Source organism: Mobula birostris, chromosome 22 (genome assembly GCF_030028105.1).
Source record: "Mobula birostris isolate sMobBir1 chromosome 22, sMobBir1.hap1, whole genome shotgun sequence".
Taxonomy (NCBI): domain Eukaryota; kingdom Metazoa; phylum Chordata; class Chondrichthyes; order Myliobatiformes; family Myliobatidae; genus Mobula; species Mobula birostris.
In genome coordinates, this window is record NC_092391.1 from 5,755,654 (window position 1) to 5,782,289 (window position 26,636).

A 26,636-nucleotide genomic window follows, 5' to 3' on the forward strand; every position below is an offset into this window, starting at 1 on the left:
CCGGGTGTTTATCAGTGTCACATAATCTGAGACAATGATTGCCCTTAAACCAGAATTAGGCCATTCAGCCCATCAAGTCTGCTCTGCTTTTCTGTCATGGTTGATTTATTATCCCTCTCAACCCCATTTTCCTGCCTTCTCCCCATAACCTTTCACACCCCTACTAATCAAGCTCTACTTAAAAATACTCAATGACTTGGCCTCCACAACCATCTGTGACAATGATTCCTTTCCCTCTGGCTAAAGAAACTTGTCCTAATCTCTTTTCCAAATGGACGTTCCTGTATCTGAGGCTGTGCCCTCTGGTCCTAGACTCACTCACTATAAGAAACATTCTCTTCACATCCACTCTATCTAGTCCTTTCAACGTTCGATAGGTTTCAATGAGATCCTCCCTCGTTCTTCTAAACTCCAGCAAGTAGAGGCCCAGAGAAATCAACTGCTCAGCATTAACCCTGTCATTCCCAGCGTAACTCTCGTGAACCTCTGCTCGACTCTCGCAAATGGCAGCTCATCCTGTTTTAGAAAAGGGGTCCAAAACTGTGTGCAGTGCATTTTCCTCTTGTTTAATTGGGTTCTGAAGAACCAAGAGCAATGTTCTGATTCAGGAAAGTGCTGGATTCTCAGATCCTGGCAGTACAATGCAGGTGGATTGTTGCTGTGAAGGAGTATTAGTCAGTTATCTTGCTCAATGCTCACAAGGCCACTGATTAGTCACAGGGAGCTGTGTTTCCAGGAAAGTATTGCTAAACAGATGAGCTCATTGGAAGAGAAGCACATTCCACCAAAGTGTCCCGTTATGCATGACAATGAAGCACACAGACCATCACTCCCATTCCTGATCAAACAGCGGCTGAAAGGAGATGGGCCGGGGTGGCGGGGGGGAGGGGATGGAGAATGTGCGATCAAACAGATGCCCTCAGTATGCACTTAAACATTTTATTTTTATTTAGAAATACAGCAAAATAAAAGGCTCTTCATGCCCAGTTAGGCCCTGGTTCTCCTCCTCTGCCATCTGCCCTACACCCCTCCCGCGGCAATTGACCCTCGCCATTCCCAGCAGCCTTTGCTCCTGCCAGATTTAAAAACTTGCTCTTTACTCCATGTTCACAAATACGGTACTGTGCAAAAGTCCTAGGCACCCTAGATATGTATATCTAAGACTTTTGCACAATACTGTAAGTCTTATGGAGTCGAGTGTTCTGTAGCTTCTCACATGGCTGCACATTTGAAATGCCATAGCAGACCATGATGCAGTCAGTCAGGGCTCTTTCAGTAGGTCACCTCGTGAACCAGATGCTGATCTACCGGTATTTCTGAATCGTCAGCTGGTGGCTTTTCACAGTTTTACTGTGTATAGCAAGAACTGGAGTTATGGTTACACAGCATTCTGTGCAGATATAATCCCTTCCAATATTTTTTTTCTGTCACTGCTTTACCTGAAGGGATTAGTTTAATTTTCACTTATAACAGGTTCTTCCAAATTTAAAGAGCAGAATTTTTTTCAGTTAATTAACCTCTGCCTTGAGCTGAAATCCCGTGCCTATTCCGTGAAATTTCAGTTACCTTGCATTTTTCTTGCTCTCATCTTCAGATCCATTCCACAGGGAGATATAAACATCGAGGTTAAAGAGTTAATGGTCATTATTCATCATCGTGGGGCCAAGAAAACTAATTGAATGTTTGTTTATGTTGATTCAGCCAAAGTTTTTGAACATGCAGCATTTAGTGAGAGTCGGATTAATTTTATTATCAAAGTATGTATATGTCACTATATCCTACTCTGAGGTTTATTTTCTTTCAGGCAAGTAGCTGCTGTAATTGACAGCAGATGAAAATTCTGATAATCCGCCTTCTGACCATTCCGAAGTTCCAATAGTTTGGCTCTCTACATGTTGGTTCCCAGATTCCCTCTGACATGCTCCGACAATCACTCCAAATTGACCAGAGTCTGTTTCCTCTGCTCCCTTCTGGTTTTATTTTGAGAGCTCCCTAGATTTTCTAGAAAATTTATTATAACTCCCAAAAAGTGTTTTTAAATTGTGCTAGGGTATTAAATGGTAACATCTAATAGACTGGAAAATCTGGACTCACTTTTAAAGGCTCTTCATCTCATGTTCTCGATATTCATTGCTTTTTTTTTTCTGTTTTGTATTCGGACAGTTTGTTGTCTTTTGCACCCTGGTTGTTTGTCCATCCTGTTGGGTACGGCCTTTTGTTGATTATTTTGTGCTTCTTGGATTTACTCTAAATGCCCGCAAGAAAACGAATTTCATGATGACATATGTTTAAAGGTTCATTTATTATCAAAGTATACATCTCTGAAATTCTTCCCCAGACAGCCGTGAAGCCAAGGAAGAAAAGAATGCTTGCAGGATCAACAACCCCCAAATCCCTCCACCCTGCACGAAAAAATGAACCGAAGCAGAAAGAAGGTTCACCAGATTGATTCCCGGGATGGCAGGACTTTCATATGATGAAAGACTGGATCGACTAGGCTTATACTTGCTGGAATTTAGAAGATTGAGGGGGGATCTTATTGAAACGTATAAAATTCTAAAAGGATTGGACAGGCTAGATGCAGGAAGATTGTTCCTGATGTTGGGGAAGTCCAGAACGAGGGGTCACAGTTTGAGGATAAAGGGGAAGCCTTTTAGGACCGAGATTAGGAAAAACTTGTCACACAGAGAGTGGTGAATCTGTGGAATTCTCTGCCACAGGAAACAGTTGAGGCCAGTTCATTGGCTATATTTAAGAGGGAGTTAGATATGGCTCTTGTGGCTAAAGGGATCGGGGGTATGGAGAGAAGGCAAGCACAGGGTTCTGAGTTGGATGATCAGCCATGATCATACTGAATGGTGGTGCAGGCTCGAAGGGCCGAATGGCCTACTCCTGCACCTATTTTCTATGTTTCTATTTTCAAAGTACATGTATGTCACCATTACAACTCTGAGATTCATTTTCTTGTGGGCATACTCAACAAGTCTATAGAAAATAACCCTAACGGAATCAATGACTCACCACCCAGCTAGGGCGTTCAACCAGAGTGCAGAACAACAAAGTGTGCAAGTACAAAAAGGAAGAAATATAATAAATAAGCAATAAATATCGAGAACATGAAATGAAGAGTCCTTGAAAGTGAGTCCATTGGTTGTGGGAACATTTCAATGATGGGGCAAGTGAAGTTATCCCCTCTGGTTCAAGAGCCTGATGGTTGAGGGGTAATAATTGTTCCTGAACTGTTGGTATGGGTCCTGAGGTTCCTGTACCACCTTCCTGATGGCAGCAGCGAGAAGACAGCATGTCCTGGATGGTGGGGATTGCTGATGATGGATGCTGTAGATTCCTTATAGATTTACTGAATGGTGGGGAGGGCTTTACCTGTGATGGACTGGGCCATATCCACTCTCTTTGTATAGGATTTTCTGTTCAGGGGAATTGGTGTTTCTATACCAGGCTGTGATGCAGCCAGTCAATATACTCTCCACTGCACAACTATAGAAGTCTGTCAAAGTTTTAGATGTCGTACTGAATCTCTGCAAACTCCTAAGGAAGTAAAGGTAAACGATGTATTTCACTGTATGTTTTGATATACGTGTAGCAAATAAATCTACTCGTACCTCATGTTAAAGTCCTTCATGCCTGAAATTGCTTTCATTTCCTCTGCATTGCCTGAGGTTGAGAGCAGCAGAAAGAATTAGTTATAGCCAGAGGAATGGAAGGTTTTAGAACTCAGGAAAGGAAGACCAAGAAATTGTTAAACAAAGGGAAAATAGAAACTGCACTGCAGTGGACAGGAGGCCTCTACAACAGCAAGTCACAACTGCCCACTGGCACCAGCCTGCTCGGCTATCGAGGATATTGATACAGACAGGTGCCGGAAAAGAGCCAGTAACATCACGAAGGATCTCACCCACCCTGCTCATGGACTGTTTGTCCCACTCCCATCAGGGAGACTACATTGCATCCACACCAGAACCATCAGACACAAAAACAGTTACTTTCCCCAAGCAGCAAGGCTGAACAACACCTCCGCCCACTTCCCACTCCCTCCCCTCTCCCTTCCCCCCTTTTCCCAAGCATGATTCCCCTCTCCCCGCCCCCTTCCCACTCTCAGTCCACAATAGAAACTCATATCAGAATCAGGTTTATCATCACTCATATATGTCATGAAATTTGTTTTTTTTTGTGGTAGCAGTAGTACAGTGCAATACTTAAAATTACAACAGTACTGTGCAAGAGTCGTAGGCACCCTAGCTACACTGTATATACGTGGCTAAGACTTTTGCATAGTATCATATTTATTGTGTTATTTTAAATTGTTGTGTTCTTTATCTTTTTGAGTTTTTTTGTGCTGCATTGGATCTGGAGTAACAATTATTTTGTTCTTTACACTTGCGTACTTGAAATGACATTAAGCAATCTTGAATATCGGAGAAACATGAAGCAGAGAGTAAGAGGCTCTGTTAGACATGTAAAAAAGCACTGTGGAGGCATCCCTCACAGAGAGAGGAGAATTAATAGCCGGGAATAAAGAATTGGCAGAGGACTTACACAAATATATCGTGCCTGTTCTCGTGTTTGAAGAAGCAACAAAACCTGCCAGAAATACGAGAGAACTTCAGTCCATTGAGGACGAGGAACTGAAGGAAATAAATACTAGTCAAAAAATAGCACTGGAGAAGTCGGCAAGCTTGAAAGCTGATAAATCCCAAGGACCTGATGATCTATATGCTTGCATTTTGAGCACGATGGCTATGGAGTGGGTGAACATTCTGGTTATCATCTTCCAGAATTCTATAGATTCTGGAGTACTTCCTGTTGGTTAGAAAGTGGCTAATGTGACACTTCAGAAGGAAGAGAAAGAATAGGGAACCACTGACCTGTTCAACTAATATTCAGGGCCATAGAGTCATTGTGTTACACAACTTTTGACTTCCATGCCCAATTCACTCTCTTTCAAGGACTCTACAACTCATAGTCTCACTATCATTTATTTGTTTGTTTATGTGTTTACCTGTTTGCTTATCTGCTTATTTATTTACTTATTTATTATTGTTTTTGTATTTGCACGGTTTGATTTCTTTTGCTCACTGGCTGTTTATCTGTTGCCTGTGTGGCATTTTTCATTGATGTATGTAACATATACGTACTTTGAGCTGTAACTCTGAGCACGGCAGCTCAGTTGATCCGTGCTGACCAAGGTGTCTGCCTCGGTTACGACTGTTTGCCAGTGTTAGAACACAGGAGACACACACTCAAGGCTTTAGGAGCAACTTCTTCCCCTCCCCCAACAGATTTCTGAACAAACCATGAATATTATCTCACATAAACACGAGGAATCCTATAGATGCTGGAAATTCAAGCAACACACATCAAAGTTGCTGGTGAACGCAGCAGACCAGGCAGCATCTCTAGGAAGAGGTACAGTCGACGTTTCGGGCCGAGACCCTTCGTCAGGACTAACTGAAGGAAGAGCTAGTAAGAGATTTGAAAGTGAGAGGGGGAGGGGGAGATCCGAAATGATAGGAGAAGACAGGAGGGGGAGGGATGGAGCCAAGAGCTGGACAGGTGATTGGCAAAAGGGATATGAGAGGATCATGGGACAGGAGGCCCAGGGAGAAAGACAAGGGGGAGGAACCCAGAGGATGGGCAAGGGGTATAGTCAGAGGGACAGAGGGAGAAAAAGGAGAGAGAGAAAGAAAGAACGTGTGTATATAAATAAATAACAGATGGGGTACGTGGGGGAGGTGGGGCATTAACGGAAGTTAGAGAAGTCAATGTTCATGCCATCAGGTTGGAGGCTACCCAGACGGAATATAAGGTGTTTTTCCTCCAATATTATCTCACTATTTTCCTCTCTTTTTGCTTTATTTTTTTTTCACATTTCTTATTGTAATTTATAGAATTTTTAATGTATTGCACAGTACTGCTGCTGCAAGACAAATTTCATGACCTACAGTATTTCAGTGATATTAAACTAGATTCTGATTCAAAACGGCACAAGAAAAGGCCCTTCAGCCCACAATGTTTGTACTGGATCCCTTTTGCTTGTACATGATCTGTATCCCTTCATTCCCTGTAGGTTCATGTGTGTCCGTTTGTTATGCGCCATTAACATATGATATGGGCGATCGTGGTCTTTCCATGACCATGATTGTTCTTGGCAAGTTTTTCTATATGTTGCCTCCTTCTGGGCAGTGTCTTTACAAGACAGGTGACCCCAGCCATTATCAATACTCTTCAGAGATTGTCTGCCTGGCATCAGTAGTCGCATAACCAGGACTTGTGATATGCACCAGCTGCTCATACGAGCACCCACCACCTGCTCCCGTGGCTTCACGTGACCCTGATCTGGGGTGGGGAGGGGTAGGCTAGGCAGGTGCTGCACTTTGCCCAAGGGTGACCTGTAGACTAGTGGAGGGAACGAGCACCTTTCACCTCCTTTGGTAGAGATGAATCTCCACCCTTCCACCCATGTTCATGTATCTGTCTAAAAACCTGTTGAAAGGTAGGAAAATGCAAAACTCTGTAGTGAAGGATGTAGTAACAAAAATTCTTAAAAATAATAATAAGGTTGAGCAGAAAGAAATCATGTTTGACAAATTTGCTTTTTAAGCAATTGATTGATAATTTACATGGGCTAATTTGAGGATGTGGCTAGTAGAATAAAAGAAGGGGAACCAAAAGCATAATGTATTTTGGGAACGTTTTTGATAAGATTCCACGCAAGAGACAAGTTGACAAGATTAACACAATAAAAAAAAAATGGCAGAACTCAGCGGGTCATATAGCATCTATGGAGGGAAATAAACAGTCGCCACTTTTTGGCGTGACCACTATTCGCTCCAGGCCACATGGCTGCGTGGTGACTGAAATGCTCCCACACACATAGCCTGTGTTGCCGTGCAGCTGGAATGTTCTTTTGTTAAATGTTTTATTGAAGTGCTGCGTGGTTTTCAGACCATGTAAAAGTTTCCTGCAGAGATGGATCCACACTGCTGTAAAATTAAATAAATAAATATGTTCGCACGAGCTTTCATCTTTTTACACTTCTCTGTAGATGCCGCCTGACCGGCTGAGTTCCTCCAGCAGTCTGAGTGCGTTCCTCTGGATTTCCAGCATCTGCAGAATCTCTTCTGTTTATAAATAATGTTTCAATTTTTAACACAGAAAATGCGAGACTGATTTCTCTGACTGAAGTTATTAATTTTAAAGCATTTGTTTTTTTTTAAATCACACAGGTAATTTCTGTTCTACAGATGTCAATGTGTGTTTGTCAGAGCCGTGCCAGAACAATGGGATTTGTATCGCCGGTCTGGATAACTACACGTGCCAGTGTCCAGTGCATCCCGTCATCTACTTTGGAAAGAATTGTGAACTACTGCTTGATGCCTGCAGATTCCAGTTGTGTCTTAATAACGGCACCTGTCACACCTCACTGGGAAGCCTACAGTACAACTGTACCTGTTTACCTGGCTTTACAGGTACTGACTGCAGTATAGATGTAAATGAATGCGAGAGCAACCCTTGCAAGGGGATTCATATGGATTGCGTAGATCAGGTGAATGGATATAGTTGCCTGTGTTCTCCAGGGTATGAAGGGAAAACCTGTACGACAGAGATTGATGAGTGCCTTGCCAGCTCATGCAGGAACAATGGAACTTGCTTGGACGGGGTTGGGAGTTACATTTGCGATTGTCAACCTGGTTACACAGGGGCCAACTGTGAAACCGACGTCGACGAGTGTGCGTCTAGTCCGTGTTTGAACGGGGCTCTGTGTATTCAAGGGGTAAATGAATATAGATGCTTCTGTGTTCCCGGATATCAGGGATCTAACTGTGAAATTGACATCAACGAGTGCGCGTCCAGGCCGTGCAGAAACGGGGCTACGTGCGTGCATGACGTGGATCGATACTTGTGTGTCTGTCCGCTTGGCTATAAAGGTAACTCGTGACTCAAGTCCAGGGCATGCATACCTATAAGTAGAATAGTTGTCCTTCTCATTTAGATAAATTTAAGGCAACTTTTGAACAGATTCAGCAGATAAGATGTGCAGAATCTGAGAAAGAATGCACAGTGTCGAGATTGGGAGCGTGAACACAAGTTGGAATTGTGTTCGTCTCCGACGCTCGCAATTGTATTTTTGAACAATAATGTTGATTTTCCTTCCTTACAGATCCACAAGACACAGGAGCAAAATCAGCCTGTTGAGTTTGCTCTGCCACTGGGTCATGGTCATGGTCATAGTCATACTTTATTGATCCCGGGGGAAATTGGTTTTCGTTACAGTTGCATCATAAATAATTAAATAGTAATAAACCCATAAATAGTTAAATAGTAATATGTAAATTATGCCAGGAAATAAGTCCAGGACCAGCCTATTGGCTCAGGGTGTCTGACCCTCCAAGGGAGGAGTTGTAAAGTTTGATGGCCACAGGCAAGAATGACTTCCTGTGACGCTCTCTGTTGCATCTCGGTGGAATGAGTCTCTGGCTGAATGTACTCCTGTGCCCAACCAGTACATTATGTAGCGGATGGGAGACATTGTCCAAGATGGCATGCAACTTGGACAGCATCCTCTTTACAGACATCACAGTGAGAGAGTCCAGTTCCATCCCCACAACATCACTGGCCTTACAGATGAGTTTGTTGATTCTGTTGGTGTCTGTTACCCTCAGCCTGCTGCCCCAGCACACAACAGCAAACATGATCGCACTGGCCACCACAGACTCATAGAACATCCTCAGCATCGTCTGGCAGATGTTAAAGGACCTCAGTCTCCTCAGGAAATAGAGACGGCTCTGACCCTCCTTGTAGACAGCCTCAGTGTTCTTTGACCAGTCCAGTTTATTGTCATTGGCTCAAACCCTTTCCCCTGCCTTCTCCCTCGTGTGCCTGTCCCTCAGTGATCTCACGTAGTATTATTGCTGAAGGTTGATATAGAACCATGTGCCTTGGTTTCCTCCCACAGTCCAAAGATGTACTGGTTGGTATGGGAATTGTTCTTTGTAAATTATCCTGTAATTAGGCTCGGGCTAAATCGGGGGTTGCTGGGCAGCGAGGCTTGAAGTGCCAGAAGGGCCTGTTCCACACCGTATCTCTAAGTACAAAAACATAGAACAGTTCACAGCAATTTGCCTACTGTCACAGGAGACATAATCTCAATGGCTTTCCACGCAGTGTTGGGTCACCTGGACAATGCAATTACTGTTTATTGACTATAGCTCAGCGTTTAACACCGTCATTCCTACAGCCTTGATCGGAAAGCTGCAGAACCCGGGCCTCTGTACCTCCCTCTGCAACTGGATCCTTGACTTCCTAACCGGAAGACCACAATCTGCGCAGATTGGAAGTAACATTTTCACCTTGCTGTCAGTCAACACTGGTGTACCTCAGGGGTGTGTGCTTAGCCCACTGCTCTACTCTCTGTTTACACATAACTGTGTGGCTAGGCATAGCTCAAATACCATCTACAAATTTGTTGATGATACAACCATTCTTGGCAGAATTTCAGATGGTGATGAAAGGATGGCCAGGAGTGAGATGTACCAGTTAGTTGAGTGATGTCGAAGCAACAACCTGGCACTCAAAGTCAGTAAGACGAAAGATCTGATTGTGGACTTCAGAAAGGGTAGGACGAGGGAACACACACCTTGTAGAAGAATCAGAAGTGGAGAGAGTGAGCAGTTTCAACTTCCGGGGTGTCAATATCTCTGAGGACCTAAGTGGATGCAACATATTGATGCAGCTATAAAGGAGGCAAGACAGCAATTATATTTCTTTCAGAATTTGAGGAGATTTGGTTTGCCAACTAAACCAAAAACTTCTACAAATGTACTGTGGAGAGAATTCTGACTGGCTGCCTCACTGTCTGGTTGGGGTGGTGGCGGGGGGCGGGGGGGATGCAGGTTTACTACACGTGACTGAAGTAAGTTGCAGAAACTTGTAACATTAGTCAGCTCCATCATGAGCACTAGCTTCCAGAGTATCCAAGGCATCTTCAGGGAGCGGTGCCTTAGGAAGGTGACAGTCATTAAGCACCCCGACCACCCAGGACATGCCCTCTTCTCATTGATACCATCAGGAAGGACGTACAGGAGCCTGAAGGCACCCACTCAACGATTCAGGAACAGCTTCTTCCCCTCTGCCATCCAATTTCTAAATGGACATTGAACCCGTGAGCACTAACTCACACTCTTCTATTTGTTTTTTTTTTGCATTTAATAGACTTGTACGTACTTTGTGTAATTCAGTTTTTTCTCTATGCTACTTATCATGTATTTCATTGCACTGCTGCCGTCAAGTTAACAAAGTTTACACCCTACGCCTGTGATATTAAACCTGATCCTGACTCTGACTGTACACCACAGTACAGGACCTTTGGCCCAAGATGCTGTGACAACCTTTTAACCTACTCCAATATCGATCTAACCCTTCCCTCCCACTTAGCCCTCCATTTTCAGTCATCCTTTGCCTATCCAAGAGTCTTTTAAATGCCTGTACCAATCTGCCTCAGCCCCGCCCTGGCAGTGCTTTCCACACAGCTTCCACTCTAAAAACCCTCTCTCTACTTTCCTCCAAACACCTTAAAGCTATGGCTCCTTGTATTAGCAGCTGGAAGGAAAGTCTCTAGCTGTCCTCTCCGCTGTAAATTTGTAAATATGGGGAAGGGGTGGGAAGGTGAAGACTTCTCTCTTCCTCGAGCTGATGTCCACCTCCCACTTTGAACACCACAACAGCGACTACACCTGATTGGCGGATAAGCATTTTGGGATGATAAAAGGCACAATTACTTTGTTACTATGTCTGAATCAGATCAGAATGTCTGAATTAGTTCAGAACTCCTCCCACAGACAGATGATGTAGCAGACTCTATATCACCCTGAGAAATCTCTGATTTTGAAGATTTAACCTTCAAAAGAGATCCTTGGAGTTGCCTGTTACTTTGTCTCTGTCAGCAACCTCAGTTATTCTTTCCTTTTCATAACCTTTGACCTTTAAAAACCACTAGATTCTGCGTCATTGCCCTAACAGACACTCTGCCTGTCTATTTATCATTTTAAAGGTCAAGGCAACGCGGTCTTACTCCTTTTAAACCTATACATCCGCTGCCTGTACATAAAGTACATTGATTTCTAAACTTTTATTATGGATCACGATTACACATTCTCTTTGGAGTGAAGGAGCCTGAGAGATGAATTGATAGATAGAGTGGACAGCCAGGGACTTTCCCCGGGCGGAAATGGCTAACATGAGGGGATATAATTTTAAGATTGGAGGAAAGTAAAGGCGGGGACGTCAGATTTAGGTTTCTTATGTAGAGAGTGGAACGCACTGTCAGTGTCAGGTGTGGTGGTTGAGGCAAATAAGAGACTCTTAAGAGATTTTTTTAATAGGCATATGGATGAAAGAAAAAAAAGTGAAAGGCTACGTAGGAGGGAAGGGTTAGATTGATCTTAGAGTAGAGTCATAGAGCCATACAGCACAGAGACAGGTCCTTTGGCCCATCTAGTCTGTGCTGAACCATTTGAACTGCAGAAGGCCCAAGGCCCTCCATAGTAGGTTATAAGGTTGGCACACAACGTGGACCGAAGGGCCTGTACTCTGCTGTAATGCTCTACCATCCATCAATGCTTCTTATTGTCTTATACACTGATATCAAATCAGATCAAGTGCTATTTATGTGGAGCCTGCACATTCCAAAAATGTGAAACCATTTGTGATAAAGATATTAGAGCCAAATTTATATACTGGGCAGCACACACAAAATGCTGGAGGAACTCAGCAGGTCAGGCAGCATCTGTGGGGGAATAAGAGTCAACATTCGGGGCAGAGACCCTTCGTCAGGGTTGTTGTGTTTATTAATTATTAGATATCCTTTAGAAAGTCTTTCTGTATCAGTTTGTGTTGCCTTCCTATTTCCCTTTGACCTTCTATGAGTAACAGTTACAGTCATAAATAGTTGGACCATGATGGAATTCATGGCCCAAAACTGGACCACAAGTTGAATGGCAATTTGACTTTTATTTTTCAAAATAAATATTTCATCTTCAGAGATGGACAACCTTTGAAAAAGACAAAGACCTTCCTTTTGGTAGGGCTGAGATGAATTCTCATAGAAATTTTAGACATTCCTGATAAGGAAGGAAGTGTCTGGATATGGAATTTTACTTTCTGTTGCTGGTGGTCAGTCAAACAAAGTAGATTACTATTAATCTTTAAAAATATAAATAATAAAGATGACTTTACAGATAGAGTAAGAGTCCTGATGAAGAAGGGTCTCCACCTGAAACGTCAACACTTCATTCCTCTCCATAGATGCTGCCTGACCTGTTGAGCTCCTCCAGCATTTTGTGTGTTCCCCTGGATCTGAGCATCTGCAGAATCCCTTGAGTTAGGGATATGGCACGGAAACAGCCCATCGTTGGCACCGATTAACCACCAATTTTTACATCCATCATCTCAGAAACCATTTTATTTTCTCCATAATTGTCTTATCCCCTCCCCTTAGAATCTACCATTCACCCCTCTCTGGGGGCGATGGTTCCCAGCTTGGGGTAATGGTAGTGGTCCGTGGCACAATAAAGGTTGGGAACCCCTGCTGTAGGGGCAATCTAACAGCACATCCTTGGTACGTGGGAGGAATTTACCCACCCACCTTCCCCTCACCTGTTCTCACCAGCTTGTGCTCCTTCCCATCTCCCAACTTCTGCTCCCTTCCTTCCCTGATGAAGAGTCTTGGCCCAAAATGCCGACTGTTTTTCCCCTCCATGGATGCTGCCCGACCTGCTGAACTCCTCCAGCATTTTGTGTGTGTTGCTCTGGATTTCCAGCATCTGCAGAATCTCTTTGTGTTTGGGAGTTTAGTTTTTGATAGAGAAATAGACGGCTACTGAAGCACATCGACCTTTTCCTAAACAATTGTGTTCCCGTGTGAAGATTAGAATGAGTAAAGAAGATGCGATGCTTCCGTACGTTACCCCAGGACTGACAACTCCAAAGTTGCCTTCTCCCTGAGATGCTTAGAATCAGCATAATCAAAGACCCCACCCACCCAAACATCCTCTCTTCTCCCACCCCCCCATCCGGCAGAAAATACGAAAGGCTGAAAGCACGTACAACAGGCTCGAGGACAGCTTCCATCCCGCTGTAATAAATAGCTCCATAGTATGATGGAATGGATTCTCGACCTCCCAATCCACCTCATTATGATTTTGCACCTTATTGTTTACCTGCACTGCAGTCTCTGTGTGGCTGTTACACCTTCTTCTGCATTCTGTTAATGCTTTACCTTGTACCTCAGTGCACTGCTGTGAGAAATTGATCTGTATCAATGGTGTGCAGTCTGAATCACTGGATTCAGATTTATTTATCACCTGTACATCAAAACATACGTTAACACATCGGGGCAGAATTAGGCCATTCGGCCTGTGTTAGATGTTGCATTTCACTATATCCCATCCTATCCACCCAGCAATCTCTTTGACTCCCCTTACCGTCAGGTAGGAGGTACCATAGCATTAGGACAAGGACTGTTAGGATGGGAAACAGCTTCTTCACCCAGGCCATGAGGCTTCTGAACTCCCTGGCACCATCCGGGTCTCATCACGTATGTGGGGCCAATGGCACTATACTGTTTACTTTTTAACTGGTATCTTAATTGCACCTTATTATTTGTTAATTTGTTGGTGGTAATATTAATTCATGTTTTGTGTGTGTGTGTGTGTGTGTGTGTGTGTGTGTGTGTGTGTGTGTGTGTGTGTGCGTGGTGGTTATTATGTGTATTGTGTTCTGCACCTTGGTCTGGATGAGCATAGTTTTGTCTGGTGGTAGACGTGTACAGTTGAATGACAATAAAGTGAACTTGAACCTGTATGTTTCAATGTACATGTGACAAATGGAGCTAATCTTTAAAAAATCTTAAATTGATCCTCCTAGAGAGTGCATTGTGACTTGGTGCTTTTTTTTCCAAACCATTTCAATTCTCACCCCAGTGAGATGAGCTAGGGCTCTCTGGTGAATGCTCACTCCCCGAGTTAGTCAGGACAGCAAGCTCAGTGTCAGGTCAACCTGCAACGTCTCAAGTCAGAGACCTTAAGCCCACTTAAGCCTCGGGCTCCTCTCACGGCCTGGTACGGCACGAGATCACAGGGGGCTGACGTGGTGAGTTATGGGGTGGGATAGTTAAAACTGTCAGAGTCTTATCAGCAGACAAGCTTCATGCACTCAGGCTCCATTAGAGGGTGAAGGAGACCCATTCTGTCAACGTTAAAACTAGATTGCTTAAACTCCAGGAATTCCAAAGCCATGACCTGACTGGTGCATTTTAAATCAAAACCTCACGCATTCGTTTATATCTGCCTCCAAGTTACAGACACCAAGATTCCTGCTTAAAGAAATGTGTCAAAACTGACTGAAACAGATGAAATTCTTCCATTGTAGAGTGTGACCGAGCTGTAATTCTGGGCAGCGCAGAAGGTGGCGCTTGTCATCTGAAAGCAGAAGAGTTCCTTGTTTATTTGTTTAGTTAGAGACACAGAGCAGGCCTTTCCAGCTCAACAAGCTGAGCTGCCCAGCAGCTCACCTATTTATCACTAACCTAATCGCAGGACAATTAACCAGTATGTCTTTGGACTGTGGGAGGAAATCGGAGCACTTGGAGGAAACCCATGTGCTCATGGGAAGGAACGTGCAATTTTCTTACAGGTAGCACAGGAAATGAACTCTGAACTCCGACGCACCGAGCTGTAAGTAACGCGCGCTAACCACTCTGCTGATACAAGTCACTACGAAGAAGGTGCATTGAACAGATGTGCTGCACCGCCTTGGGAGGGTTGAGGGAGGGGAGATACGGGGCACCGCAGTGGCATGGCAGTTAGCATGACACTGTTACAGCTCGGGGTGCTCTGGAATTCAGACTGCAATTCCCGCACCATTCTGTAAGAAGTGTCTGTACGCCCTCCCTGTGGAACGCATGGGTTTCTCTGGGTCAAAGACGTACCGGGTAAGTTGATCTGTCATTGTAAACTTTCCTGTGTATAGGTTAGGGTTAATCAGGTTTGTCAGGGGTTGCTGGTGTGGCATGGCTCGAAGGGCCAAGAGGGTTTACTCTGCGCTGTATCACTAAACAAATAATTAACCATCTCTGGTTCATGGTGAGCGTTGAAATACAGAGCCAGTCATGCCCTATTACTGTAATGTAGGGTTAGATCTTCCTCAACCAGGAAGACGACGATGGGCCGAATAGCCTCCTGTGTCATAAGTTTATCGCGATTCCACAATTTCACTTAATTGGTTGAGGTTCAGGCAACGCTGAGTTAATTGTGTTTTGTTGTCCATTTGGTAAAGTCCTGCTGATGTCCGTAAGGAGCCTGTACGTTCTCCCAGTGACTGGGTGGGTTTCCTCCGGGTGCTCCGGTTTCCTCCCACAGTCCAAAGACATACAGTACCGGTTACGGTTATTACGGTGTGAGCATGTGATACTGGTACCGGCAGTGTGGCCACACATGCAGGCTGACCCAGCACATCCTCGCTGAATTGATTTGATACAAGTGATGGATTTCACTGTATGTTTCTATATACATTGACAAATAAATGTAACCGTTAAATCTTTTTAAAAATCGGTTCATTATTGTCACATGTACCAACATACATGAAGACCAGGAGCTGGACTTGGTTGTCAGAGGCTATTTGAGATGTGCGCCATTGGGAGCATTTAATAGGTAGTGGGAGCTCGTCCCCACTAACCACACCCTGCTTATAACAACCTCAAGGTCCTGAAGGTAGAACAATGTAAAACAATAACGTGTGTACAAATCTCCCACATTACCTCTAGTATTGGAATTGGATACAGGTTTAGTATTGTCTCATGTACTGAGGTACAGGGAGAAACATGTCTGACACGCTGTTCGTACAGATCAGATCATTACACAGAGCTTTGATCTAGAACAAGAGTGCAGAATAAAGTGTAACAGCTACAGAGAAAGTGCAGTGCAGGTAGGCAGCAAGGCACAAGACCGTATCGAAGTAGATTGTGAGGTCAAGAGACCGTTGTATCATACTAATAGTCTTATAACAGGCTTTTGTATTTTCTGAAGCAGCACACAGGAAACGCTGGAGGAACTCAGTGAGTCAGGCAGCACCTATGGAACTGAACCAACTGTTGATGTTTTGGGCTGAGGCTCACCTTCAGGACCGGAAAGGAAGGGAGATAGCTGGAACGTGATAGGGGAAGCCAGGTGGGTGGGAAAGATGAAGGGCTGGAGAGGAAGGAATCTGATGGGAGAAGAGAGTGGACCTTAGGAGAAGGGGAAGGAGGAGGTGACCCAGGGGAGGTGATGAGCTGGTGAGAAGAAGAGGGGAAGGGGAGGGAACTTTTTTTTTACTTGAAGGAGAAATTGATGTTCCTGCCATTGGGTTGGAGGCTCCTCAGATGGAATATAAGGTATTGTTCCTCCACCCTGAGGATGGCCTCTTCAAGAGGAGACCGTGGACCAACAAGTCAGAACGAGAATAGGAATTGGAGTTAAAATTTTTGGCCACCGGGAAGTTCCATCTTTGGCAGATGGAGCAGAGGTGCTTGACGAAGCAGTCCCCCAATCTATGACAGTCCTCACCAATGCAGAGGAGGTCGCATCGGGAGCCGCAGACACAGTGGGTGACCTCAGCAGATTCGTAGAGGGTATTGCCTCGCCTGGAAGGACTGTTTGGGGCCCTGAAGGAGGTGAGGGAAGAGGTGAATAGGCAACTTGCAGGGCCATGGGCAGGCATAGCAAACCTGCGTATTTTCTGCCTGATGGGAAGAGGAGAAGAGAGGATGTCTGGGAAGGGAGAAGAGAAGACCCACGTACTGTGATGGTGTGTGAGTCCTGAGTCATTAGGCAGAGAAGGGGAAGGCTGACTGGCTGAGTTCCTCCAGCATTTTGTACGTGTTGGCTGGCTGACTGCAGTCTACAAAGGTTTGGTGACAGCCATTACATTTAACACTGAAGACCATTAGCTAGAGTGAAAGTTATTAAGTGTGATAATGTGCAGTGTCAATCACGATGAGCTGTGGGGTGGGGTGTGTACGATCAACAGCACTTCCCTCAATGTCTGCAAAAGCAAAGCCCACCATCATACCACCCTCTGAATCCTGAATCATGCTACGATTTGTTTTCAGTGCTGATCTTACCCAGAATTCAGAATCAGGTTTATTATCACTGAGATATGTTATGAAATCTGTTGTTTTCAAAGTTCGAATAACATTTATCATCAAAGTATGTATATATTATACAACCTTAAGATTCGTCTCCTAACAGGCAGTCATGAAACAAAGAAAACCAAAAGAACCCATAAAAAAGCAAACGCCATCAAATGCCCAATGTGCAGAGAGGAAAAAAGCACGTCATGCAAACATGAACCGTTCTGAACTGAAGTTTGCACCGAGAGTCCCGTAGTTCAGCACGGAGTGAGTAAATGTCGTGGAGCGGTGATCTGAACCAGCCCATCTGAACCCTGACCTGTTTTGGGACAGCAGCACAGTGCAATACAGAAACAGAACAAAATAGTGAGAACAACACTGAGGTCTGAAGGCTCTGTACTGTGCTGTAATATTCTGTACTCTATAAAACCCATTCGATTCACAGGCTTATTAATCTGCTCTCTGACAGGCAGCAAATCCCAGTTTATCTGCAATTCTAAACTGTTTAAAAGTTGCAGACACTGTTCATTCTTTTTCTAACAAAAACAGCAGGCGTGGATTTTCAGAAATTAAATCTTCATTTAAAAAAAATGAAAATTATTGAATTTAATTCTAAAGTAGAGTCAAGGATGCTGGTCAACACCAGGGTAAATTTTCAACAGCTGTTGTTAACCTTGGTCACTGCTAGAAATCTAGTGATCCATAACGAGAATTCATCTTGCTTTCTTTGTTACTTATCCATTTCTTCTTACTTCTATCTTAACACTATGAAATGACCTATTTTCCATTTTTTTAAAAGATTATTTCTGTGTAGATAACTTCTCAGTGAAAAAGAAAAGTGAGATTTTGTTTAAAACCCACATTGTCTTCTGATTTCCAAAGGTCTGAACTGCGAGGTTGAGATAAAAGAATGTGAGTCTAATCCCTGTCAGAATGGTGCCGTGTGTAAAGACCATGTTGCGTTCTACACCTGTGCCTGCCCTGCTGGCTATGAAGGGGTTAACTGCGGGATAGATATCGATGAGTGCGCCAGCAATCCGTGCATCAATGGCGGGAACTGCAAGGACCTGATCAATCGGTAAGGAACACATGTAATAAACACGGGAGATTCTGCAGATGCTGGAAATCCAGAGTAACACGCACTAGTGCTGGAGAAGCTCAGCAGGTCAGGCAGCATCTACGGAGGGGAATAAACAGTCGAGACCCTTCATCAGGGGGCATGCTCAAAGGAGATGTGAGGGGCAAGTTTTTTACTCAGAGGGCAGTGGGTGCTTGGAATGCACTGCCTGGGGTGATGTGAGGGGCAGATACGGAGACTTTTAAGAGATATTGAGATAGACACATTGCTGTGAGAAAAATGGAAGAGCCTTTTCATGACTAATTTAATAGTGTGTTCCTGCGCTGTTCTATGTTCTTTGACTCATGAAAGATCCCAATAAAGGTCTCTGCCTGAAACATCGTCTGTTTATTCCTCTTTATAGATGCCTCCAGGCCCACTGAGTTCCTCTAGTGTTTGGTGTGTGTTACTCAGGAAAACGTGTAATGTTTCCCAATCACCCTACTGGCCTTTCCACAGAGAAAGCTGGGCTTCACTGCATAGTTACTCAAGTGTTTGTGTCCCATCACATCTGGCGAGGACTCCAATCTTATCAAGGGGGTTGGTGAGAGGAAAAATATCAAATCCAGGAATAATTCATCACTTTGATTTATAGAACATATAAAGTTACAGCACAGGAGCAGGCCCTTCGGCCCACAATGTTGTGCTGACCCACTTACATTAGCAATCAATGGCCAACTAAACTAATCTCTTCTGCCTACACAATGTCCGTATGCTTCCATTTTCCTCACCTTCATGTGCCTATCTAAATGTCTCTTAAATGTCCCTAATGTATCTGCCTCTACCACCACCCCAGGCAGTGCATTCCAGGCACCCACCACTCTGTGTGTGTGTGTGTATATAAAAAAAACAAACTTGTCCCTCGCATCCCCTTTCAAGTTACCCCCTTCTCACCTTAAATACATTCCCTCTGGTGTTAGACATTTTAATCCCGGGAAAACGATATTGTCTGTCTACTCTATGCTTCTCATAATCTTATAAACCTCTACAATCATCCACAACCAGTCAGACCCTCCACAGTGATTTCTGAGAGATGACCAGTTAGCTGTATGTCACCTGTAAGTGGATTCTTCCTGCATCAGCTGGGAACAACAGAGATTCTACAGATGCTGGAAATCCAGAGCATCACACACACTGTGCTGGAGGAACTCAGCAGCTCAAGCAGCATCTATGGAGGGCAATGAACAGTCGAAATTTCAGGGCCAAGATCATTCCTCAGGACTGGAATGGAAGGGGTGGGGGGAGAAGTCACGATAAAGTGGGGGAAGAGGAGGAGGACCAGCTAGAAGGTGATAGGTGAAACCAATTGAGAGAAGAAGTGTGGGTGGGGAAGGGGGAAACTGGGAGCTGATAAGTGGAAGAGGTAAAGGACTGAAGGAGGAGGAATCTGATAGGAGAGGAGAGTGAACCGTGGGAGAAAGTGAAGGCAGAGGGAGACACGTGTCGGTGATAATAAACCTGCTTCTGATTCTGATAGGCAGGAGAGCAGAAGCGAAGTGTTGAGAGGGGAGCCTGAGGGGAAATGGAAAAGGCAGGAAATTACCAGAGGATAGGGAAATCAGTTTTCATGCCATCAGGTTGGAGGCTACCCAGCCGGAATATGAGATGTTGCTCCTTCAACCTGAAAGTGGCCTCATTGTGGTAGTACGGGAGCTCACGGACTGACATCCTGGAATGAGAGTGGTTGTTAGGATGGCCACCAGGAAATGCTGCCTGCTGTAGTTTTGGCTGAAAATTCAATGATTTAAAATCTACCCTAGGATTATTGTAAAAGGTTTGGGATCCTTGACACCCATTACTCTGTGTAAAACTTGACCCCTGCTCAATTCAAGAGGATTCCGCCCCCCCACACACTTCTCCAGCCAGCATGCACATGTTCCATCACATCAATTGTGGACATTTCTTCACTGCTTCATGGTTGCGCAACAGTTAATGTAACGCTTTACAGAGCCAGGGAACCTGGTTCAATTCCACCGCTGTCTGTAAGGAGTTTTACGTTCTCTCCGTAACTGCGTGGGTTTCCTCCAGGTGTTCGGGATTGTCACTGGATTGCTTCACATATAGATTCTTCTCGAGATTTTAGTGGAGATTTTAGAGACAGAGCAGGGTAACAGGCCCTTCCGGCTCAAAGAGCAAACACCACCCAGTTACACCCATGTGACAATGAACCTACTAACCGGCACGTCTTGGAATGTGGGAGGAACTGAGAGGAAATACACGTGTTCACAGGGAGAGCACACAAACTCCAAACAGACAGTGACAGGAATTGAATCCCGATCACTCGTGCTATGAAGTGCTGTGCTAACTGGTGTTGTACCATGGGTCTCGACAGTGACCTGTTACATTGCTGGTGATGTCCACGTCTCAGGTACCCCCTCCACCCATTGATTTTTGGAACAGCCCCAGGACTAGAGAAGGATAATTAAATTCCACATGGCTAAAACAGAAAAGAAACAAATTGAAATACTGTATTTCACCTTTCTAGATGCCATTCACATTTCTGCCCCTAGGTGGCAGCACAGCTTGCAATTTAACACATTCACCAAACCCCAGAGCCTGAGAATTAACTTTCTCGGTTGTCATGAAACATCGAAGGGTTATAATATGGAAGGAGACTATTTGGGCCATCATATCTGTGACAGCTCTACCAGTGAAGCTTCCTAGTTGCACCCACCAGCTCCTTCCCTGTAGCCTCATAAATTTTTTTTGCATAGCAGTTAATGTAACACAGCGCTAGCAACCTGGATTCAATTCCGCCACTATCTGCAAGGAGTTTGTACGTTTTCCTTGTGACCGTGTGGGTCTCCCCTGGGTGCTTTGGTTTCCCACCCCCTCACCCCCCTGTCGAAAGATGGACAGGAAACGGTTAGTAAGTTGTAGGCTCGCTACGTTGGCACTGGAAACCTGGCGACACTTGGTGTGGCCCCAGCGCATCCTCAGACTGTGTTAGACATGCAAATGACGTACTGTGACAAATAAAACTGATATTTAAAAAACGTTTTATCTTTAAATATCCCAGTACCTCTTTAAACCACAATGGAGCCTGCCTCCACCTCATCTGTTCTACATGTCCTTGAACTTCCTGTCATATGCTGCAGAAACATTCTCATTAGGTGACTGTTAATTTGCTTTCCCTCTGATCTCTAGTTCTCGTCCCGTTCACCGACTAGAACAGCCCCCTCCCCAGTATCCACTCATTCAGATCATCAAAAAAGAAAGATTAAAGATTGGCTTCTCCACATCCACTCTATCCAGGCCTTTCATTACCTGATAGGTTTCAGTGAGACAACCCCAGCACTATCCTTCTGAATTGCAAGGCTGAGCAACATTAAACACTTCTTGTATGTTAATCCTTTCATTCCCATGAACCTCCTTTGGAGCCTCTCCATAGTTGCAGGAATGAGTGAATTTAGACCATAAGACATTGGAGCAGAATTAGGCCATTCAGCCCATCGTGTCCTCTCCGCCATTCCATCATGACTAATTTATTATCCCTCTCAACCCATTCTGCTGCCTTCTCCCCGTAACCTTTGACTCCCTGACTAATCAAGAACCTATCAGCCTCCGCTTTAGATATACCCAATGAATTGACTCCCACAGCTGTCTGTGGCAATGAATTTTACAGAGTCACTATTCTCCAGCTAAAGAAATTCCTCCTCACCTCTGTTGTAAAGGAAATTTTTTGTATTCTGAGGCTGTGCCCCTTGGTCCGAGACTCCCCCCCTCTATAGGAAACATCCTCTCCATGTTGAATCTATCTGGGCCTCTCAATGGGTTGGAAAAGCTGAGAATGTTTTCCTTCGAGCACTGGGTAGCAATGATCAAGGTCATTGGAATGTTATGCTGAAGTTGTATAAGACATTGGTGAGGCTAGCTTTACAGTACTGTATGTAGTTCTGGTCACCTATCTGCAGGAAAGATGTCAGTAAGATCGAAGGAGGGCAGAAAACATTTACAAGAATGTTGCTGGGACTTGAGGACCTGATTTGTAGGGAAAGGTTGAATAGGTTAGGACATGACTCCCTGGAGTGTGGGAGAAAGAGGGGAGATTTGATAGAGATTATGAGGGGTACAGATGGGGTAAATGCAGGCAGGCTTTTTTCACTGAGATTGGGTGAAACTAAAACTAGAGGCCATGGGTTAAGGGTGAAAGGTGAAATGTGTCAGGGAAACATGAGGGGAAATCTCTTCACTCAGAGGGTGGTGAGAGTGTGGAACGAGCAGCCAGCGTAGGTGGTGGATACAGGTTTGATTGAAACATTTAAGAGAAGAATTGTATATGGAGGGCTATGATCCAGGTGTGGGTCGATGGGAGTAGGCTGATCAGCTGTTGGTACAGACTAGGTGGGCCAAATGGCCTGATTCTGTGCTGTAGTGCTCTGTATCTCTTAGGACAGTTTTAAGTAATATTGACAACGATAAGTGCTCCTATCGGTTGGTGATATGGGGTGGCAGGGATATGGATTTAAGTTTCTCGATAGGAGAAGGGAGTACCCGTGGATAAAAGGACCTATAAGATGCTTCTTTCAAGGGCCGTGCCAAATGGAAGCACTGAATGCACATAATCACCCCAAACTCTGAACTGTCAGTCCTCTTCCTCTGCTGAAATCAAGAAGCAGGATTCATCTTCTGTATTTTGTTTCACTAGTTACCGCTGTGACTGCGACGAGACAGGATTTGAAGGCACAAACTGTGAGGTTGACATCCTGGAATGTTCCTCGGACCCCTGTGTCAACAATGCAACTTGTCTGGAAGGCGTGAAGACCTATGGCTGCCTCTGCTGGCCAGGTGAGTGAACGCCAGAGAGGACACACACAGGAGATAGGGAGCGTAGCTTACTGTCATGGGGTCATGACACAGCCATCCCCAAAAAAAACAGAATTGCTGGTCACTGACTTCAGAAAGGGGGGTGGTTCCCATGGTCTTGTTGGTATGGAACGGGAGATGGTGTTGTTGCTGTTGAATGGGAGATGGTGCTGTTGGTGTTGAATGGGAGGTGGTGCCCATGGTCCTGTAGGTATTGAACGGGAGATGGTGCTGTTGATGTTGAATGGGAGATGGTGCTGTTGATGTTGAACGGGAGGTGGTGCTGTTGGTGTTGAATGGGAGATGGTGCTGTTGATGTTGAATGGGAGGTGGTGCCCATGGTCCTGTAGGTATTGAACAGGAGATGGTGCTGTTGGTGTTGAACGGGAGGTGGTGCTGTTGGTGTTGAGGTTGAGAGCTTCAGACTCCTGGGTGTGAACATCACCAACAGTCTGTCCTGCTCCATCCATGTTGACATCTCATAGCCAATGCCTCTAGTTCCACAAGAGACTGAAGAAAATTACCTTGCCCCTGTCGACTCTTAACATTTTTATTGCTGCACCATGGAGAGTATTCTGTCTGGATGTACAATGGCTTGTTCAAAATTCAAAACACATTTATTATCAGAGTACGTATACATTATACAACCTTGAGATTTGTCTCCTTACAGGCAGCCACGAAACATGAAACCCAAAAGAACCCATTTTAAAAAGTCCATCAAACACCCAGTGTACAGAGAGTGTCAAAAAAACAAATCATGCAAATAATAAAAGTAAACAAATAGCATTTGGGATGAAAGCAAATCGTCAGACACTAAGCTGGAGCGGGCCCATAGTGTCAGCCTCAGTTCATCACACAGCGGAGTAAAATGTCACGGAGCCTGCAGACACGAACCTGGGAGCAGGCCCAAGGCCTCAGCCTCACTGCAGCAAAGAGCAGAGTAAAATGCCATGGAGCCTGCAGACAAGACATCAGGAGCAGGCCCAAGGCCTCAGCCTCAACCTCCATGCTGCAGAGTGCAGAGTAAACATCGAGGAGCAGTGAGCAGAACCGGCCTTTGGTCCTGGCACCTGGTCTTTTCAATCCACCTGGCCTGACGTATAAATCGTCCAAACATCGGGTCTTTCCTCGCACTAAGACCCAGGCCCTGTTGCACTGATCTGCTCTGTGCCTGGCTCCTACCCCCACATTTCAGATCACACCTGACCTTTCAAAATCACCCTGACACTTAAACCAGCCAGCTTTGATCAGTCTAGGTAGGCAGGCCCTGAAACTGCCTCTCTCATGCTCTGACTTCTCTCCACTCCACACACCCCTGCCCCAGCCCCGGCTTCATTTCCAACATGCCTCGACCTCACTTGACCTCTCCTCGCTCCCGCACACTCGGTACAACAACTGCTCTGTAATGACCACGAGAAACCGCAGAGAGTAGCGGACACAGCTCAGCACATCATGGAAACCAGCCTCCCCTCTGTGGACCCTGTCTACACTTCTTGCTGCCTCAGCAAAGCAGCCAACATAATCAAAGACCCCACCCACCCCAGACATTCTCTTTTCTCCCGTGTCCCATCGGGTAGAAGTTACAAAAACCTGAAAGAATACATCACCTGGCTGAAAGGCAGCTGCAATCCCGCAGTTATCAGACTCTTTCGTTCAACAAGTTGGGCTCTTACTCAACTTATCTTGTTATGATCTTGCACTTTATTGTTGACCTGCACTGCACTATTTTTCAGTGACTTTTACATTGTGCTTCCTCAACGCCTCTGATCTGTAGAAGCAGCAGTATCTAAGACAAGCTTTACACTGTATCTTAGTTCATTCAGATGAGCTTTATTTCTCACATGTACGTCGAAACGTGTCATTTGCATCAATGACCACCACAGTCCGAGGATTGTGCTGGGACAGCCCACAGTTGTCACCATGCTTCTGGTGCCAACATAGAATATGCACAACTCACCCCCATCCTAAATGTATGTCTTTGGAATGTGTGAGGAAACCGGAGCATGAGGTCATGAGAGAAACGTGCAGACTCCTCAGAGACAGCAGTGGCGACTGAACGCTGACGGATGATCCCTGCTCTGTAAAGCATTGTGCTAACTATCACGCTACTGGGCCGCCCTGTACGACAGTAATAAATGCCAAGACACAGAAGATCAGGTGACCGAATCATTAATCTTTACCAGAGAACTGGCAGTAACCTGCAGCAGTTTTGTGAAGAAAACCAGTGTTAGAAACTACTGACTAATGACTGTCTCGGGAACTGCCATTAATCCAGCTGCAAGATGGCAACCTGCTGGATCCCGATGTCTTTAATCCAAGGTTCTCTCAGAAGTTGGGAAAAAGGCACAAAACTTCTTGCTTCATGATTGTTTTATTAAGCGTTAATAGAAAATTGAAAAACAGACTGTGACAGAGGTCTGGAAGTGGACTGGGAGGTGGGGTGGTGGCAAAAGAAGTTGGCATCGCCAAATGGTCAGCCCTTTCTATACACATAGATTAAACATTCCATTCAGATTTGCAGATAAGAGTCAGCTCTATACAAATAATGCAGCACCAGCAAAGCCTCTGGATATTTTCAGAATCATACAGGTGAACCAATGTGGGCAAAGTTCCAGACCACGATGCACAAAGTTCACCACGCACCCAATCAGCACTGAAATTTCCTCCCCACATCACAACTGAATTTATGAAATGACAACCAACAAAATGTTTGCAAGTAAATTGTCAAGATCAGAAAACAGCTCAACCCAACGATCATATGAATGCACCCACTAGGAGAGACACTGCACAATTGCACATACTGTGACCAGGAAACGTACCAAACGGTTGCATGTGTACAAGTAATTATATAAAATACTATCAGGCAATTAATTGTTAAGCGGCAAAGAAATGAGCAGTTTCTCCTGGTTCTGACCTTGGTGCCCATGAGTCAGGAAGATTCAGAAGCCCCTCAGTGTCTGGACTGCATCACACGAATGCTCTGTCCACCAGGAGGTGAGATGCTGCTCTGGCCCACCTCTGTGCTGGACGCTGCTGTGACGTAGCTGGTAGAGCTGCCCACTCGTGGCTCCAGGAAGCCCCGGTTCAATCCTGGCCTCCACTGCTGTCTGTGTGGAGTTTGCAGGTCCTCCTTAAAGCTGTGTGAGCTGGCACCACCTACTCCAGTTTCCTCCCATATCCCAAACGCATGCAGGTCAGTCAATTAATTGTCTGCTGTGGTGTGTGGGGGTGGGTGAGTGGCAAAGTCCGGGGAGAATGGGGTAAATGAAGGTTTGATGGTTGGCACAGACTCAGGGTTGGGTGGCCTGCCCTCTACAACTCTGTGAATTGTTACGTGATCGGCAACAATGAATACCAATCGAGTCGGGTTTTATAAAAACAATCAAACATTTACTAAACCCTGCTCAATATTAAAAAAAATAAACAAACGAAAATCTTAACCGGAAGTAAACTGCTATGTGGCCATTTAACAAACCGCCACTCAGTACTAGTTCTTAAAGCGATAAATGTGAAAACAGTTCTTAAAGT

At 44.9% G+C, this 26,636-nt stretch overlaps 1 protein-coding gene across 5 annotated transcripts in view; it reads left to right on the forward strand.

Annotated features, from left to right (window-relative positions):
- LOC140186119 (protein crumbs homolog 1-like) overlaps positions 1-26,636 on the forward strand; it is a 162,926-nt gene that overhangs the window by 69,437 nt on the left and 66,853 nt on the right. For 3 of the 5 annotated variants that reach the window (XR_011882787.1, XM_072240021.1, XM_072240023.1), the window contains exons 2-4: positions 7,245-7,487; positions 18,068-18,263; positions 22,951-23,090. Coding sequence is in view for 4 of the 5 variants with exons in the window: in XM_072240021.1 (XP_072096122.1) it covers positions 7,245-7,487; positions 18,068-18,263; positions 22,951-23,090 (579 nt within the window). In the remaining variant the exon portion in view is untranslated. Of the gene's footprint in view, positions 1-7,244; positions 7,947-18,067; positions 18,264-22,950; positions 23,091-26,636 lie in introns of all 5 variants that reach the window. The other 2 variants (XM_072240024.1, XM_072240022.1) reach the window with 2 other exon arrangements.